This window comes from Haplochromis burtoni, unplaced genomic scaffold (assembly GCF_018398535.1).
Source record: "Haplochromis burtoni strain Fernald_Lab_line unplaced genomic scaffold, NCSU_Asbu1 Contig_7, whole genome shotgun sequence".
NCBI classification, from domain to species: domain Eukaryota; kingdom Metazoa; phylum Chordata; class Actinopteri; order Cichliformes; family Cichlidae; genus Haplochromis; species Haplochromis burtoni.
Window position 1 is genome coordinate 1,980,056 of NW_024582368.1, and position 19,546 is coordinate 1,999,601.

The 19,546-nt window shown below is 39.0% G+C and overlaps 2 protein-coding genes across 5 annotated transcripts in view; both read left to right on the forward strand.

Moving 5' to 3' along the window:
- The first annotated feature begins 2,164 nt into the window (after nucleotides 1-2,164).
- anxa11a (annexin A11a) lies at nucleotides 2,165-14,087 on the forward strand. Of its 2 annotated transcripts, none has more exons than XM_005914042.3 (15): nucleotides 2,165-2,291; nucleotides 4,832-5,101; nucleotides 6,278-6,360; nucleotides 7,443-7,820; nucleotides 7,991-8,078; nucleotides 8,577-8,671; nucleotides 10,040-10,153; nucleotides 10,293-10,383; nucleotides 10,816-10,895; nucleotides 10,985-11,041; nucleotides 11,172-11,265; nucleotides 11,359-11,454; nucleotides 13,081-13,139; nucleotides 13,226-13,348; nucleotides 13,440-14,087. In XM_005914042.3, exons 2-15 carry the CDS (start codon nucleotides 4,834-4,836, stop codon nucleotides 13,497-13,499), a joined length of 1,686 nt encoding a protein of 561 aa, XP_005914104.1. In that variant the 5' UTR covers nucleotides 2,165-2,291; nucleotides 4,832-4,833; the 3' UTR covers nucleotides 13,500-14,087. The 2 variants fall into 2 exon arrangements, with proteins under 2 accessions (XP_005914104.1, XP_005914105.1); XM_005914043.3 differs by having other exon boundaries at nucleotides 7,590-7,820.
- Nucleotides 14,088-17,739: 3,652 nt separating this feature from the next.
- dlg5a (discs, large homolog 5a (Drosophila)) overlaps nucleotides 17,740-19,546 on the forward strand; it is a 42,994-nt gene continuing 41,187 nt past the window's right edge. For all 3 annotated transcript variants that reach the window (XM_005914045.3, XM_042224345.1, XM_042224344.1), the window contains exon 1: nucleotides 17,740-18,499. In XM_005914045.3, coding sequence (XP_005914107.1) covers nucleotides 18,196-18,499 — 304 coding nt within the window. In that variant the 5' untranslated portion in view covers nucleotides 17,740-18,195. The remainder of the gene's footprint in view (nucleotides 18,500-19,546) is intronic.

Below are 19,546 nucleotides of genomic sequence, written 5' to 3' on the forward strand. Positions count from 1 at the left end.
CTCCACTTTGTTCTCATTTGTGCAGACGACATTGTTCCAGGTGTTTTCAATTTGCTCAGATGCAACTTTGAAAACCTAAACTGTGCTAATGTTTTCTTTTTAGAGACAAGAGGCCTTGTGCTGGCAACCCTTTCAAACACGCCATATTTATTCAGTCTTTTTCTAAATGTACTTTGTACATGAACTTTAACATTTAGGAGTCTGAGGCAGAGGTGGGGATGTCAAACTTATTTTACATTATGGGCCACATACAGCCCACTTTAATCTTAAGTGGGCCAGATAAACTTATCTGGGTATCTATCACTGTACAGAAGTTCAACTGCACATTTGAACTCAGAGATAACAACAGAGAAATGCTGCTGAAAAAAAAAGAATGACCCTTTGGGCTTAAATTGTAAGAAATAAATGTAAAAAATGACAGACAAGTTCAGATAGTTTGTTACCCAGACTGTCCTGCAGTTATTATAAAACTGAAAGGTTTTGTTAATTAGAAGAAAATGTACATTTTTGTCTTTTTATTGTGAAACAAAAAGTTTCTATAATAGTGAAAAAATGAACTTTTTTGTCGTTTAACTTTTTATCTATTACTTTAGTGTAGTATGAATGTCCATGGGGAGGTCTTTTATTAGTGGGAAGTCCACAATGTATGCCCTCCTTAATATTTTCCAAAGCAGTCCAGTGGGCTGGATTGGAGTGATTGGAGTTTTTGTCAGGCCAATTATGACCCCATGGCCTTGCTGCTGGGACCCTACTGGGATGTCCCATGAAATTCTCCCATGTATAGAATCTTTCTAATTGTACAATAATGAAGGTCATAGTGTTTGGTGATATAATTCTAACCCTTCCAAAATGGATGGGCAGCAACAATAGGTTCTCTGAGATCACCCGCTGATGTCTTTTTGCCTTGGCTTTGAGTTAACACATACCTAAAAACTCCAGACTGGCTAAAAAAGCTTTAGTTTTCATAGAGATGCTGAAATGTATTGATGATCAAAACATATGGCTGCTATTTACCCTCTTAATTCCCAGGTAAGTAGTAAGGGCGTAGTTTGTATTTAGTTGGTTCATTTGAATAAGTAATGATATGGTGAAATGTGTCATATGTTGATGCTCATCTCATCTCACAAAATTTGCACCATTTTTTTCATGTAGCCTATACTTGACAATAGCATAATAAAACTGGAATAGAAAACTTAAAACATTTGGTGTGCCACCCCAATACTTTTAGTGGCCCCCGTATGGCCATCTGGAAGAGCCTTGTAATATCTTTTCATCATTACGTCCTGAACAAAATCATTGGACATCCTCTTCCCTCCCTGAAGGACCTGTACAGCACTCGCTGTCTCACGAGAGCACGTAGCATCCTGCAGGATTTCACATACCCAAGTCACCGGGTGTTTAAGTGACCTCAGCAACCTGAATCTCCTGCCCAGATTTGGGTTGCCAAGGTCACAGACAAACAGACTCAAGGACAGCTTTTACAATAGGGCAATAGCCCTAATCAATGCTAACAGCTAACCTGATTGGCTACCTCCCTGGACTTTTTTTTGGAGGGCAATAATAATAATGTGCAAGAAACATTCATTAATTTCTTTTATTTATTTATGAAGTCATTCCTTTTTCTTTCTTTCTTTTTTGCTTATACCTTTTTGCGCTTATCACTCCACTTTAAAGTTACTGTGTTGTGTTGTTACTATTTGTGTTGTGTTTTGTTGTGTTTAGTTGTCGAGGTGGGACAGTTTCCATTTTCATTGTACTATTGTACTAGCTATGACTGTGCAATGACAATAAAAGGTGTTATCTTATCTTATCTTATCTTATCTAATCTTGATAAGTAAAACTTTAGGACAGAATTGGTTGTCCTGTCTTCTTTTCTTTCTTTCTTTTTGGCTGTATATGTTCACAAGCCTACAGCATGGTTTCACTTCCTAATATTTTTTTATTTTATTTCATTTTATCTTTTAAAAATTGCTAAGACTTATTACTGCCAGCTACATTAATCATTACATTTTCTTGTAGCTCCAAGAAAATAAAAAGAAATGTACAAAGAAAGGGGATTAACTCAGTCATACACTCAGATATTCTTACCTGAGTAGGGTGTTACCGTACATATACGTCCAGCAGGGAGTAATTCATTTTTGTTTATAGGCGTTGTGAAAGAGGACGGCTAGAGAGAGAGAGATGGGTGGGAACCTTGAATGGAAACTCTGCGTCCCACCCACACCACTTAAATACAACCAAGCTAGTCGAAGAAATACAAGCTTCCAGGAAGAGACTGCAAGAAAACTAAAGTAAGTGCTAAAAGCGAAAACAGCTTCCTACACAGACTAAAGCGTTGATTGATAGGTTAGTAAAGGTTATACCTGAGCTGGATCGTGGTGTCGTTTTTTAAGGCGTTTTGCTGCTTTGACGTCTACCGAGCTGCGTGTCTTCTCGAAGCAGTCGCTAGCTGCTCTGTCAACGTTATTACAGACATACCTTTGCCTTTAGCTCAGTCGAGGAAAGCTAGAAAGTACACACGCAGGTCGTAGTTTCGTTTTTATTGCTTGATATTTTGTTATATTTATTTGTAGTTAGTTAGCTTAATGCGGGAAGCGAGCGAGCCTTCAATGGATTAGACGGATATGGCTACTCTATGTAAATACAGTTGGGAGCCAGTTTAACTTGCGAGCTCTCTAAAATTATTAACGCAGGCCCAAAGCATGGCTGTATGTATTTTATAATTAGCGAGCCAAAGGTTGGTTTCCGAGGACTGTCATAGTAGATTTTTAGCATATTATAACACTGGTCACGATATTTAACCGGTCCAAAAGTCGCCTAAGTTATAAAGCGAGTAAACTGCGTATGTTACGATTTCCCAATATTAACAGTCACTTTTTTTAAAGACCGCAAACCCTTAAAAGAACATATATGGAGATGTGACTGCTTACAATTTGCAGGGGAAAACAGTCAGATGTGTTCCCCCTGAACAACATTTAAATGTGTTTAAGACAGATTTGAAACTAAACAGTATTTACTCATGTTTGTACACGAAGACCTTAACCTTAATACTCAGCATCAGTGTTCCTGAGCTGGACATCAGCAGTAGTTTAAGATAATGACGTGTGCTGTGTTGTTTTTAAGATAAAATATTCTAATTTGACCTCTGCATTTCCCTGAGTATCTTTCTTGCCCTGTGTGCTTATTCAGATGCAGTAGCAGCTTGTTTTCATCCTCAGTGCATAAAAGCAGTGAAGACTGTTCCAGTTAAGTCAACTGGAGTCAGTTTTACCACGGAATAAATGGGCCTGCTGGAGGACAAGCTTTTCATACTATGCCTAACCAAAATGAAAGTTTCCTTACCATCCCACCACTGAGCTAAAAGTATCTGTGATCACATGACTATGGAATGAAGAGTCTGTCCTTCATTAGGTTTCCATGACCATGGCCTCTACATTGCTACATTAGCAAAAGTTAATGGCGACTAGAAAAAGACTAGTTCAATTCATATTAAGGGAAGAAAGAAACGTAAAATGAGTTTCTTCAATTGTGCATGGCTTGGTTAACAGTGAAAGACAGTTTGGGGTCAGGGATATAAATCGGCTATAAAACCTGTAGTATCACTATACAAACAAGCATTGTGCAAATATTAGACCAGAAGCCAATTAAAGCACATCATTGTTAAATTCAGAAAAGCAGCAAAATTAACGTGCTTTACTGAGGTGTTGTAAACATTTTAAAAACTTTTGTTTATTTATTTTTTTTTAGTTTTAAACGTGTGAACTTGCCTTGAATAGTAGTTCACACGATTTTAACATGCAGCAGCAGCAACGGTGTAACCACACACTCCAAACCAGGAAACCAAAGCAACACATAGTCATTACCTTTTCACAGTTATAGGTTCTCAGGTCAGAAGTTCATTTCAACAAAAGATTGCAAACATAAAGCATACAGATTTTAAAACTTTTAAATGTGGTATTAACAACACCACAAGTTATTGCTAGTAAAGCCAACTAAAGGTAAGTAAAATGTACAAGAAAACTAGATTTTGAGGGAAAACTAACTAAAAAATGAGGAAATGTACTTAGTTTTACTTTTTTTTTTTTTTTTTTTTTTTTTTTTTTTTTTTTAAGACTTAGACGCACATGATTGTGAGTCAACTGTTTTCACAGAGTCTTGTGCTTTATTGTAATGCTAAATAATTAACTAATATCCAGGAATTCGAATCTTGCCTCTGACAAAGAACCTCTGCGTAACAGAAGATCCTTTCAGCTGGTCCCTTCACTACAGCTGGCAGTTTCACATGTTTGATTTGGCAGATTTTTATACTGGTTGATGAATTTAATTGGGGACATTTTGCTTGTTACACAAATGTGTAAACCACTACATTGTGGAAATACCATTTATGTAATAATTATTTTAAAAAACAAACAAACCCGGAAGTAATAAAAACTTCAGTAACATATAAAACGGTAAAAACAAAACTGAAAGAGCAAATCGGCTCCAGGGGGCTAACCGAAATTAAACTCAAGACAAAAACACTCAAACGTAACATTCATCTTCCATTTTCTGCTCCATGTTAGAGTAAATAATAAAACCTCATTTGAAAATGCTAAACTATAATGACTCTGTTTAGAAATGCGATGCACATTGCATCATTTGCATATTACTTAAAGGTGCAGTTCACATAAACGTTTGATCTTTTACTTTTCTTTTTCATTTTCAACAGATGATGTACTTTTTAATGGAGGCAGCTGCACAAAATGATAATGATGCTGCAGATTCTTATTATTTGTAAGAGGTTATGTTGTATGGTGGGCATCCCTTTGACTGCTCTGTTTTATGTTTAAAGCAATGAGCTACCCTGGATACCCCCCTCAGGCAGGAGGATACCCCCCTCAGGCAGGAGGATATCCCCCACAGGCAGGAGGATACCCACCTCAGCCTGGGGCTTACCCTCCACAACCAGGTGCTTATCCTCCCCAAGCGGGAGGTTACCCCCCACAGCCGGGTGGCTATCCTCCTCAAGCTGGAGGCTACCCACCACAGGCAGGAGGATATCCACCTCAAGCTGGAGGTTACCCACCACAGGCTGGAGGTTACCCACAGGCACCACCTCAAGGTAAGCCACTGTGCAGGACTGTTAAAGTCAGTGCACACTTTTGCACACTTAAGTAAAGAGAAGATTAATTTCTTTGTAAAGATTTTGTGATGTATAAAATTCTACTTTCTGCAGCAAGGTTGTTAAATCTTAGCATGTAGCGCTGGTTGCTGCTGTTGATTGATGGATTAATCCATCAGTTAAATGTGTTTATCGTTATGTCCTGTCAAACTCTGACTGTAATGACTGAAGCAGATGAGTCATTTGGTCCTGTTCAGAGTCCAGCAGACCTTGAATGTGATCTAATTTTATCTTCAGGAAATCTGCACACAAAACAAGTCTGTTTGCACAACGATACACAGCGCTGCACCGTATATACACAAATTAACTGTTGTTGTATGTGACAATGACACGTACAGCAACACGGCCAACTGATAAATATCATTTTCATATCTTACTGATGTATTAAATAAATTAAAATGATTGCCTGTCACTTAACATTAAGCTGAATGCAAAGAAGTTGGAAAGAAAAGAAGTAACATTTATACAACTTTTCATATAATTGCTGATTTGAAGATTTGCTTATTACAGGCTCAATAGTCAGTCTTTATCCGAGGCCAATCTGACGAGCTGCTGGCTGTAGCTTCATATTTATCATACAGATATGAAAGTGATCTTAATCTTTTTATTAACATGTTTTGGTTAATGTGAAATGGTGCCTACTTTCAGTTAAGTGGTGTTTGCAGGCAACTGGGATCATGAGAATTTATACTTAATGGACTGGAGTTCATAATTTTGTTTATGTGTCCTTTAACCTTTGACAACAGTGTTTACAAATTGCTTCGGAAATTCCATTACAACAGAAAGAGGAAAATGATATGATAAAGGACAATTAAAGTGTATATCTAACAGCAGTGATGACCATTAAGGACAATAAAAGATGACATCACCTAAAAACAAACAACATGACTTGAAGGACATTACTCATGGAAGAAGTACCGTCATATCTAAAATCGAAGAATGTGAACGGACTCGTAGTTGGTCAGCATTTCTGCGTTCCAGCTGTTGGCGTTATTCATCCCACATGCAAATTTTAAAATGATCCGCAGAATCTCAAAATGAGCTTTAAATGAAAACAAGGAGCAAGTGCAGTTCCTTAAATTTCCTGAATAGTTTCTTCTTTGTTAACTTGTGCAGGCAGCTGGGGTGGAGGGCCTACAGGTGGATATCCCTCCATTGGTCTTGATGGCTTATCCAACCCTGGATACAATCCTGGCATGGTAAGTTTGATCTCAAAATATACATCCCAGAAAATTGTAAAATTTTGTTTAATGCATGATCACTGGATTTTGCCTTAAATATTCAAGTTAGAATTACACGCCATTAATGGAATATCACGCACTTTCACTTTACGGTAAGATGGTTTCGAAATACGCTTCCCTAAATTCTCAGCATTATTGCTTTTTTTTTTTTTTTCTCCTTACCTGTTTTTCTCCTTTTTTTTTTTCCTGCATGAAAAGTAGTTATAAACTTAATTTCTGTGTAGTGTTCTTAAACATACCAATGCCCTTTTTTTTTACTCTTTGACTTTCCCCATGCATTTTCTTTTTATTTGGTCTGTCAGATGTATGCAATGTCATTTTAATAGCTTGGCCACACTTTCTTTGGATTCTTCTTTATATCCTCCTGAGACCCAGAACTATAAATGTTATTAGTGGTTCAATGGACCATTTTTTTTTTTTCGGGAGGGGTTCAGGTTTTATTTCATGACCGAATGATGTGGTGTAATATATAAAAATGGTTAGATGACAGAACCCCATCTGATTACTGAAATGTAAGTTTAACAAAAAACAGAGGAGGACATAACAGAGTCCATCATGGCTAACAAATACTGTGTATTTAATTTAACTGCCCTTCCACATTTCTGAGTAAAGGTTTTGCCTCACTCTGCCATCTGCTTCCTAAAGTATGTACATAGATTGAAAATGTAAAGTAGTAAGTCCAGATGTCTGTTACTAAGGACACTAAAAAAAATAGAAAACCCATGCTATCCCCTCGCCAGTACAGAGGAATAATACAGATTGCATAAATAATATTTGACGGAGAGGTCTCAGACTCATGCCTGCCCAAACAAAAAAGGGAAAACAAAAATGAAGTGTTGGGTCTTAGGAGGATATCATGTATAAACACCAGGAATATTAAACTCAGTTTGAGTATTTACTTGGAAATATTTATTTTAATCATGGTAATTTGACAAACAAGTGTAACCAAAAAAGGTGTGACCAGCTACCTGTATTAAAAATTAAAAAATCTTCAAGAATCTGTGCACATGTTATGGGATGACAATATTTCCAAATCACAGGCCAACCAGATCTCTGGAGCCATGGGGGGGTTTCCTCCAAACACGTCCATGTTTGCCCAAGTCCCTGGGGGCTACCAACCTGCCCCTCAACCTGGTGGGTTTGGTGGCCCCATCCCTAACCAACAGTCATGTGGCCTGTACCCACAGCCAGGAGGAACCATGCCACCACAACAAAACCAGGGTCCAGCAATGGGTTACCCTGGTCAGCCTGGCCAGCCAATGCCTGGATACCCCGGTGCACCATCACCCAATCCATCCATGCCAGGTTATGGAGGAGCACCAGCACCTATGCCTGGGTACCCAAATGCCCCATCAGCAAATCCATCCATGCCAGCATATGGTGGAGGAGGAGCCATGCCAATAGCTCCACCTATCAATGTAAGAGTAGTTTTGTTTGTTGTTGTTGTTGTTGTTTTTAACTTATTTGTTTAAAAAAAATTAAATGTATTCTTGTTATTCCTCTCTGAATGTGTTTAATGTACTTTGTGTTTACAGTGCAGTGTTGCAAAACTAACTTAATAACCCTAGTTCAAATTAACCTGTTCCAGAGAGGATTCAGGGGAACAATCAAGGACTTTCCTGGAGCTGACCCCCTCAAAGATGCGGAGGTCCTGAGGAAGGCCATGAAGGGCTTTGGTGAGTGTTATGGACATAGACTCTGATCAGGAAGAATAAACTCTATTGTAAGCAAGAAGAGAGAAACTTTCCAGTTTAGGTGGGGGAATTTGAAAAGCTTTATACTGTTTGACTATGTAAATTGTTCTATCTTGTGCAGTTTAAACATCCCAGAAAATAGGCAAATAGGCAAGACACTCTGGATATTGTACATTTGGGAAACTGTGTTCTGTTTGTTCTTCTGGGAATAATCCCATTTAATATTTTACCTGATTCACAGCCTGATAAATAAGCACATGTTTAGCAGGGTAGCCTTTTTAAAACAATGGGTGAATAGTCGTTTATTGTCATTAGCTCAACACAGCCCTAGTTTTCTTCTTTTCTCTGCCATTTTCATTTCATTCATAGTGTGAATTAAATGTGAGAAGAAGCCAATTTTTATTTATTTTTTTTATTTTATTTATTTATTTTTTTAAATTGATCTGTGCCTGACTTGACATCTCTGGCTTGTCTGTGCAGGAACTGATGAGCAAGCTATCATTGAGTTGCTCGGGAGTCGGTCCAACAAACAGCGCGTTCCTTTGCTCCGGTCTTACAAAACCGCCTATGGCAAGGTAACGATTCTCATAACTAATGCCTTTTTTCTTTTTTTTCTTTTTTTCTTAGTACTGTGTATACAAACAATTTGCCAAAATAGAAACATGACTTTGTCTCATTACATAGCAGTAGGTAAATCATGCTAATAGACCATGTGCACGAGAAAATGCTAACTTCCTGGTTTGAGACCGGATGTGGGGTTGTACATTTCCGGTAGCTTTACTTTGCAGTCAATCGCTACTGCGAAGATATACTTGAAAACGGAAAGATCGCGTTAAGTTACAAAGAGCAGAAGGTGGGAACACTCACCACTGTTGTGTCATAAAAAGTCGAATGATCAATTTTGACGTTTAAACAGTTTAGATCGATCACTTGTTTACATCACTCAACACAAGCAGAACTGCATTACAAAATCAGAAGACACATCGTCCACATTCAGAAGCACATCTCTGTATAGTGACTGGTCTTATGATTTAAACAGGCAAATGTTCAGCATTCAAACTACAGGTGAAGAATAGTCAAACCAGATGTTTCCCCTTTATGTTGAGATCAGCTAGTCCAGTACACACCTACACAGCATGTTAACAAACCGTGAAAAAAAGCCACACAAAAAATGAATGATTGCTGGTAACGGTTTCTATACATTAGCATTTACGAAGGGTATGTTGTGACTTATCTTCAAAATTACAGCGGCCCCCCGCTATAACCCGGTCCACCTTCAACCCCCCGGTTTCCCAAATTTTTAGTGCAAAGTTGCCTAATTTTTACGTCACATTGTGTTCTGCGCCCTGATCGCTGCAGACGATCTCCTCCGTGACGTCTCTCCTGTACAGAATCGATGCATCGATGCTAGCAGTGTGACTCTGAAGTGCAGTACTGTATGTCGACGAAACGTTTTGCACCATCAAAAAATAAGATTGGCTGCTTGATTTCACCTATCGCTGGTTATTTTTAGAACATAACACCCGCGATAAACGAGGGACCGCTGTTTACAGATACTGAGAAATATAAAATTTGAATCCCTTTTCTCTTTTGCTCTGAGGCGCGGGGGGAAAAAAATATCGACAAGTCGATGGACATCATTTACAGATATATTGGGTAAATGCCCAAGACATCTATAGAAATGTAAATCGCCGCTTGATTCATTCATTTGCTTAACTTGTTTTGGACCGTAAACAAGGCGCGAATAGGACACCGGAAACAAAGCTCCCCACAGGAGTTTCCACACCGGAAGTAGCATATGCTGACGTGTACATAGTCTATCGTGCCGGTCAGATTCAGAGGGGATTGAATGTCCTTAAAGCTGATTGTTGTTAGGCCACAGTGGAGTGTTTTGCAGCAAAATTTTCAAGGAGCAATTAACGATGGTTTTGAACCGCTTTCAGGATCTGATTAAGGATCTGCACTCAGAACTGTCTGGGGATTTCAGGAAGCTCGTCATGGCCATGCTAAAGACCCCCACTGAGTTTGATGCCTCTGAACTCAACAGTTCCATAAAGGTAAATACTGAGAAAATGCATGTTGGTGTGTCGCATCATAACGAAGGTCTGAATGCATGCTCATTGAAAAGACATACACAGGCTGCTGCAATCCAGACAAAGAGGTTCTCATGATAGCATTATTCTGTCCTCTTAATAGGGAGCTGGAACTGATGAGGCCTGTCTAATTGAGATCCTGTCTTCTCGCTCCAATGCTGAAATCAAGGAGATTAACCGTATTTACAAACAAGGTTTGATGCTTGAGGGTTTTTTTTAGTTTTTTTTTAAAAAATGTGCTGCTTTTCCTCACTGCTCTCTTAACCTTAGTCTCACAGCATGACACCACTGAGATTGATTGCATAGAGGATAAGCTTAGTGTATTTAGATGTGGGTAGCACGATAACGCCTATAAATTCTGATTTGATAGCAAGAAAGCTGTCGCAATTCTAATATCAAAACATATAAAATAAGGGTATTAATTTAATTACTTAATCATTCACTGTTTGCTGTTTTAGCTCTTTATATTTATCTACTTGTGTCCCATTTTCCCCTTTGTCACTAATCTGGGCTACAAAATATTCCCAGATAGCTGTTTGTAGTATATTGATCTGAGAGATTCAGTCACATTTGATATTTTTCTCACATTTGATATGTTTAAAAAAACATCATATTTGCCATATCAGAATACAAGAAGTCACTGGAGGATTCAATTAGTGGAGACACCTCAGGCCACTTCCGCAGGCTCCTGGTCTCTCTCGCTCAGGTATAGTTGTGAAACACTTGTGCACCACCTGCTTTTGTTAGAAACTACTTTCGAAGTTTCTAGGAAATGTGCTGCTCTCTGTTTTGCAGGGTAATCGTGATGAACGAGAAAATGTCGACATCTCGCTGGCTAAACAAGATGCTCAGGTAAAACCTCCGGATTTCATGTTGTTGACTTATGTTCAGTGATTCACCTGCATGTCTTAAAATGGTCAATCCTTGATTTCTTTGAGTGCAAGGACATTCAGTTTGTCACACCTGGCTTTTGTCTAAACAGGCCCTGTATGCTGCTGGAGAAAACAAACTGGGAACAGATGAGTCCAAATTCAATGCCATTTTATGTGCCAGGAGCAAATCCCATCTCAGAGCAGGTATAAATTCTGGATTAGTAAACAAAGGCAAATCTTTGGCGTCCTTTTCAGTCTGTTTACCTGTTTCCTGTGGATTTGTGGTTATGTGTGTAGTGTTCCTGGAGTACCAGCAGATGTGCGGTAGGGATATTGAGAAGAGCATCGGCAGGGAAATGTCTGGCGATCTTGAGAGTGGCATGTTGGCAGTGGGTAAGAATGCGCACACGCCTATTCAAGTTTTTACTTAAAAGAGCCACTCCCATGTGCTGGGAAAGTTAGACTGTGTGCTACGTAAAAGGTCAATGATTGTAGAGGCATGCACGCAGTAAAGGATTCACTATTAACTATTAAACTGCCTTACTGGATTAATACTGTACTGCAGTTAACTTTGCTAAATGTGTTGTACAGATGCAAGGGTCCTTCAAATGCTTAATCTTTTTTGTCTTGCCCTCCTCCTTCTCCCCCTTTTGCCATCAATTCACAGAGATATGGTAGAGTAACCTGTTTTTTTTTTTTTGTTTTGTTTTGTTTAGATATTATTTCTATTTTTTGTGAACTCTTTCATTAGTTTTCCACATCCCCTCTGTGTTATCATTCTGAGTTTTGTGCAGTGCAGTGTTGAAAGTTTGCCACAGTTTTGGGGGTTTTTTTGTTTTGTTTTTGGGTTTTTTTTGTTTTTTAATTTGCTCTAAAGCTTCAACCAATACTCACTGATAGGTTTGTAGCTTGAACCTATTCGCTGGAACGTTGAAGGACAATATAATTACACAGCAAAGCAAGACACGAGTAGGCAAAGTTCTTCATGTTTCTCGTGCACGGGAGAGAACCGGACAAACGCCGTTCCTTCGCTTGACCCCAGTTGCTCTCGTCCGTTCCCCGTAACACTGCTCTTTTATTGAGGTTACATGAATATGCATAGGTTCATTAACATAGACGTCTACATACACACAAAGAGTACCTTGCTGTGTGTGTGTGTGTGTGTGTGTGTGTGTGTGTGTGTGTGTGTGTGTGTGGTGTGTGTGTGTGTGTTGTGTGGTGTGTGTGTGTGTGTGTGTGTGTGTGTGTGTGTGTGTGTGTGTGGTGTGTGTGTGTGTGTGTGTGTGTGTGGTCGAGTGTGACCCCATAAATGACTTCCCTAAACCTGCTGGTCTGGAAGTCTAACAGTTCATCTAAACAAAAGGCACTTAGCCTAAAACAGATATAGCCACGTTTATCCTACCATAAAACAATAAGAGAAGGTTCGACCTCTCCCATGCTCCCAGAGTACTCTCTAATGCACACAAAGTTTGCAGACTATCAAGGATCAAACCTCTACCAATCTAAAACTAATTATAAAACTCTAAGCATATATAAGTAGATAGTTCTAAGCATAAATGACAATCAACAATACAAAACCTAACATCACCTTTAGGGCTTAGAAGAATTTTTCAGCTTTATTGCTTTATGTAGATGCTCAGGTGGTGGTGGAGTAAATATCATGTGAATATTTAATGTCACATTTACTATTTCACAGTAGATTTGAGCCTGACGTTGATGATGTTGTTGTGTTTTCTGTTGGGGTGTTTTTGTTTTGTTTTTTTGTTTTATGTTACTTAATTTGTTTCACCTTGCTGTTATTGTTGTGGATACATCAGGAAGTCCGGTTTAATAAGATTTAAATAACATAACACAATAACATTCAGATACTTCTTTTTAAGAAGTTTTTTTTTTTTTGTTGTTGTTTTGTTTCCATTTCACAGATGTCATTTTGTGGTGTTTTAGAGAAATAAACTGCTTTTGTACAGTTAATAATATATTGTTGTTGTCTTGGTAATGACTTGGTTTTCTCTGTTTTAGTGAAGTGCATTAAAAATACACCTGCATATTTTGCTGAAAGACTCTACAAGGCCATGAAGGTGAGACAGCCTGTTCCCTTTCTATGCGTTACTAAATAGATGGAGCATCATATTCATTTTTTGTGCGTGTTATTTTTTGTGTGCAGGGAGCTGGGACAAAAGACAAAACTCTGATCCGGATCATGGTCTCCCGTTCCGAGGTTGACATGCTGGACATTCGCCAGGAGTATTTGAAAAATTACGGCAAGTCTCTGTACACTGCGATCTCTGTAAGTATCCACTATGATACAAAAGCACTGTATCCACTAAAATCTGTTTTTAAAAGACCGATGTTTAATTTTCTTGGCCTGTGTTGAACAGGGAGACACATCAGGAGACTACAAGAAACTCCTACTCAAGCTCTGCGGGGGCAGTGACTGAAAAAGGGAGACGTTCTGTCGACTTCTTTACAGATGCTTCTTCAAATATAATCTTTCTGAGTCATCTGTATGCACTATACACACACTGCATACTTGCATGCCATGTCAATGCTTTCAATACAAAATTTACCTAGCTTTGAAAAGCTCATACATATTGTTGCCTTTCTATGCAAAACATGTTTTATATATATTTTTTGTTTGTACTATATTGGCCGGATATGACAGTACATGGATTTACAAAATAGATTTGTAAGAGTTTACATTGGATTTTGAAGAGCTATATATATATTTTAAAAGATTTTTTTTTATTGTGCCAATATGATTAGATACTGAACTGTATCTGATGTTTAGCAGCTAGCTCATGTGAGGCATATAATACATAGCAGCTAAGTACCAAAGTAAAAGATGATGCTTGCAATTGTACAATCTCTTCTCTATATTTTTTTTCCTAGTCTTGAGTTTTGTTTCTAAAAGCTATGTTTGCAGTAGTTTTGTCACATAAAGGTCACTATAGTTCATCATTGAGCATGATGTTTCATAATTAAGGTGCCATTTTCAGGGGATTCAGGAAATAAATACTGAGAACGTACACTGGGATTGTTTTTTTTGTTCATTCAACCATAAAACTGCAACAAACTCGATGAAAAGGCTTTAGGAAACGGGCATACACTCTAGTGTATGTCACATCCATTTATTGGATCACAAGCGCAAGTGGATTCTGGTGAAAAGGCGTTGTGAATATATGAATATGGCAGTAATGCTTTTTTTTTTTTTTTTTTTTTTTTTTTAAGAAACCAAGTTTAGTTACATTTTTATTTGTGTCACACCACATTACCAACATCTGTTGCCTCAAGCAGACAAACCCTTGCACAATACAGTTGTCTAAAAAAAATGTTAATACATAGTGCAGCAGATAACATTAAGAGAAATTGTTCACAGGATGTTCAAAGCCATTTGAAAAATCCATGAAGATGATAATTTGGCCATTGATGAAGGCAAGAATTTTTTTTAGTTTTTTCTGATAAAGAAAATTAAGCTTACCTTTTTGAATTAAATCACACGTTTGATTACCTAAGTCAACTCTGGAAGTCTGAAATTACTCAGATTGTTTTAAAATGATTTGCGAGCATTGGTCAGTTTCACTAAAAGAATAGAATTTCACTAAACTGCCATTGTCAAGGATACTGATTGACTGGTTACTGTATTTTAGGTCAAAAAGTAAAATGTATTGCCAGCCATTCAAACTTTGCAGTGATGCTTAATAACCAAACCTTTGGCTGTACCACTATGATGCTGTAAGGGTTTGGTAGTAGACTTGGTTTGTCAGCAGAGGGCAGTGATGTCTTTACTTCTTAAAAAAAAAAAAAAAATGCAGCAAGCAAAACTCAGTCACATCATGGCACTGAATTAATCATCACGGTCACAGTTTACACATGTACAAACCACCAAACAAGGCTGCTAGTTCTTTCACACTGTATCAGCTAAAAGTCTCACAATCACTGCCATAAAGTAGTGTGAGACTTAAACACTGTATTTTGCTCAATCAATACAGATAACTGCTTTTTCTTTCCTGAAGGGGCGTAAGGCCAGCATGTGTGGCTGCAGAAGGAGCTCTGTATGCCTTATTAAATCCTGTTGGCTTCACTTAAAATGCTGTTCAACACTGTAAAGACATGGCTATGCGCTTGGCTGGCCATAGTAGTGTATGTGTGTGTGTTAAGTGCACTACAATCAATAACTGTGAAGTGAGAAGGGGGGGGGGGGGGGGGGGCGGAGCCTGTGGAATTAATGGCATCCATAAAGCTGCCATGCCCACATTAAACGAGTCTACCATGACTGTGGTGCTGTCAGATGCATGGGGGACCCTTAGGGAAGAGCCATGCTGGAGGAATCGCTTTTGATCACCTCATGTTAAAACTGAATAGAAATGGCAGAGAAGGTTTGAGGGCTTTAGATGGCTGTTTAGATTGCGATGGCTTAAAGTGTAATGAATCCTGAATGCGATTACATCAGTTTTGAAAAGATAATTTAGATGTGATTAGATTAGTTTTTTAAAATAAAGTGTCTCTGGCATGTCTATGCCAACATTGCAGTTTTGATATCATTACAACCATCAGCCTCTCATCTGTTGCAGGCGTCTAGCTGAAGGCTGTGTAATTCACCGTTAATTAAAAACCACGAATTGCCTAATTTACTGTCTGTTATGACTGATCTAATCACTTGGGAATCCTCTCACAGTGTCTGAGGTATTGTGGGGGAAAAGATGAAATTACATTATGAAACATAAAACTCTATAAATGACAGCAGCAAGCACATGCCCGTCTAACATTTCACTAAATGAGCATTGTGTATTCACTGCTTTGGGAATGCTATCACTCTCATGCATTCGTGCAGGAAATTAGTGTGAGAAGTAAGTGTCTAATAAACCAATTGCTTTGTCACTCTCAGCTGAGACAGCGAAGCTGATAAAAAAAAGAAAAGAAAAAATACGCGAAAATGATTTGTTGTCTCCATTTGAGACAATTTGACCGGGATCGGTGATGGATATACTTGTTGACAGTCTTTTCAATAAAAGATAAAGCTATTATCTGCTGTGATCTGAGCTGCCTGACGTATAATTTGTTTAATACAATTCAGTAAATTATCAGACAGCCACAAGCACCACCCTTGTAGTCTAAATAATAAACTCATTCATACCCCCAAGATAAAAAGGATCAAGCTGTCTTCTATATTTAAATGGGTTGTCCTCGGAAGTAGGATACAGACACAATTGTCCAATCAGTGTCAGCACTAGGGACCTGCTTCCCTTTGATATGAATGAATTGTAATTAATTTTTCATCTAAAGGGATAGCACATGGTTGCACAAGCTATGGAGCCAGCATGGCAGATAGACAGAAAGGAGGAGGTGTGGGTTTGGAGGCGATGTCACAATGAGATTCAGTGCATGCATGAATAAGGTCACGGTTTGAGAGGTATGCCCGCAGATGCTTGCCTCTGTGCCAGCAGTCTTTATTCATCTGTAGACTAGAGGCAGAGTGCATCCATCATCATCACACTGCATTTCACAAAGCCTAGTCAAATACACATTTCATTTGTCACCGCATATACCTTCACAAATGGCGTTTTCCCCTCTTCTGCCTAATCCTGCACATATACATAGCGCGCAGAGTAAAACTGGTTGCAGTGCGGCTTGGTTTTCGAAGCAGGGCGCATAAGCCTGTGGCTTCAGCAGCAGCAGCAGCAGCATTATGCAAGGGCAAGATAAAAATCCCTATGTTTTTATCACTGCTTTAACATTTCTTCCAAAATAAAATTCCTAATGTAGTCAGTGAGGATTAGCATGAAGCTCTGCTGATTTGATGTGTCAGCGTTAAATCCAAAGATTAGAATAATGAATTAATATCACCCGGTTTATCAACCAGCCTATTTTTGGCAACATCTCTTTTTTTTTAGCTCTCAAATTCATCTCATGCACTGTGGTGACATAGGAGATGATTCACACTGAGGAAAGACATATGCTTTAGGTAAAACTAGCAAGAACATCCTCCATCACAAAGCCTTGCATTACGTAAATAAATATGAATTATCATGTAATTAGCAACACACTGTCGTTTTGTGCCGGTTGATAGAGACTGCATCAGTAAAATCTGACTTAGTAGAGTTCAATTTACACTTACTGCAGTAAAAAGTATAACAATGGCTTCAAACTGCAAAATCGTATTAAATCTTATTAAAGAATCAGAATCAGAATTTATTTATTGTTGTTGGCAAGTTTTTCCACAGGTTTTTGCACATAGTTGTCTTGTTGTCATGATGCAAAAATCCGTGATGCAGAAATAGAATGTATGGCATTTACTGTAGATATAACAAATAAATCTCTATATGAATATTAATAATATACATACTCAAAATAGGAATATATAAATGTATACTAACTAACTAGTATGTATATACTAACTAGTAGTTCTAATTTGTATTCTTATTACAGTACTGTAATAAGAATACAAATTAGAACGTTCCCCCTTTGGGTAGAAGTGCAGCATTTGTGGTTCTTTACCGCCATGTCGATATTTTTAATATTATTATTTAATATTTTCATTCTGTTCGTTGTGATTTTTTTCCACCTGGGATTTTCGACGTAGTACGGGGATGATGTGTACGCCCATTGAAAAAACGGGCGTGTCGTCGCGTCTTCCCCGCCTCATTTTGCCTTATATGGTCACCGAGCGGACCGTTGATTGACAGCGAGCAGCAGCTGCTGAGTTGCTCAGACATGGCGGAGGATACAGTGTAACTGGGCAGCAGCGGCGGAGTTACGTGAGTTTTCCCAGCAGTTGAGTCAGCAAAAGGCGCATGAAATGATACATAAAAAGAGGAAAATGTGTTCGGTTAAAGCGTACTCTGAAAGGGAACGAAAAACGACGAGAAGCGCCACACGTTGGTAAGATGGAAAAATGTATCGCTGTTTAGTGCAGTCAACAGCCTTGGGCAACAAATATGGCTTCTTGTGCCTTTTTCAGTATGCTATAAAAATTGTTCTCCCGTGCAACCTAATGCCGTGGTGGCTCCGGCGAAGTTCTGCAAGCCGCTACAAGTTAAGTTCAATAATCGCTCAGTACTTTTGATCGGGAAGGATATTGCATCCACTTGGCCGTCTGAGGTTAGCTGGGAAGCTACGGAACTACAGCGGATAGCAATGGAGCCAAAGCACAAAGAGTTGCTAGACCAGTGTCACCAGAACTTATTGGAGTCCATAACAGATGCGGACCGTGTGATCGAGCTGCTGATAGTTTCCGGTACTTTGAGTCAACTCGACAGGTTCGAGCTGGACCAGAACTGTTCGTCCAGCGCCGAGAAAGTCGACCACCTTTTGAAGATGCTGATGAACAAGGAGAGCGACCATTTCCTCGACCTGTGTGTGGCCCTGGAGAAGGCATACCCTGACCTGTATGCTGCTCTGTTCGGGAACAACGGGGGAGGACCTGTGGACCACTCCACCGGTAAGAGCTGAGACTCTCAGTTCTCCTGAACGGGTCTTCACTTGAATCTATAAATGAGTACTACTTACTGTAAGTAGCGACAATCTGGGTGGTCTCTCAGAAGAAACCGTGTGTGTGGATAGCTACACAATACTCAAGCTGGAAGCTTGCTTTGCCATGAGAAAGGTGAACGGGAAGAGGTTGTAGAGGGGGGTTGCAGCAGTGCTCCTTTATGCATGCTGTGAAATTTGTAAGAACTAATGGCAATGTGCAAATTTTTGTGCTGTTAAATGTGCAGAATATAAAGCACTAGCCTTGATCTTTAAACTGCAGGCTGGAGAAATAATGCACAAGCAAGGACTAAGGACTTTTGTCATTGCTCGCCATTATGCCCTCTCTCTACTCTACAGTCCAATAAAAATCATTGCAATAGTGTAGAATTCGATTGAGTGGCTATAGCTTCAGAATATTTTAAGTGTTGATATCAGTGTTCTGTTTAAATAAAGTCAGACCACCTAATAACCACCACAAATTCTCATGTGTTGTTAGTGGCATGCGATGGCTATGGTACATTAGATTAATCCGAGTTGTTTCCATGACAACGGGTGTACCACTCACATGTTGGTCTGTACCTTGTGCGTGATGTGTGCATGCAGCCTGCCCATGCCTAAATGGATTGGTCTGCATCAGGCCACACTCCCCTTTTGGGGGAGCAAACCATGCTTTTATTCTAACAAGGACTGATTTTTTTTTCTCCAGTTGTGCATTAATGCTGTATTTTTAATCAGAGTTTATTCATTGCATTCATTTCATTTGGCCTCTGTTCTCACAGCAAGTGCCCTCCTCTTCAGCGGTGTGGGTTGTTGTTGCATGGAGACAAAGGGCAACCAAGTGTAAAAGCCTCATCTAGTTTTGCCTGTTTTACTTTGTCTGAATGACTGAAGCCAGTGGCTTACAAACAGTGTCATGCCCCGAGGGCCTGAATGCAGGATGAGCCTTGAGATCCAAATCTGGGGAAGAGATGCAGCACCATGCTTGGCTTTTGATACATTTCACATTAAATGCAAT

Coding starts and splice junctions, on each gene's coding strand:
- anxa11a (XM_005914042.3), top strand. CDS start 4,834: ATGAGCTACCCTGGATACCCCCCTCAGGCAGGAGGATACCCCCCTCAG. Junction 11,455..13,080: donor GAGTGGCATGTTGGCAGTGG/GTAAGAATGCGC, acceptor TCTCTGTTTTAG/TGAAGTGCATTAAAAATACA. Junction 13,140..13,225: donor GACTCTACAAGGCCATGAAG/GTGAGACAGCCT, acceptor TTTTGTGTGCAG/GGAGCTGGGACAAAAGACAA.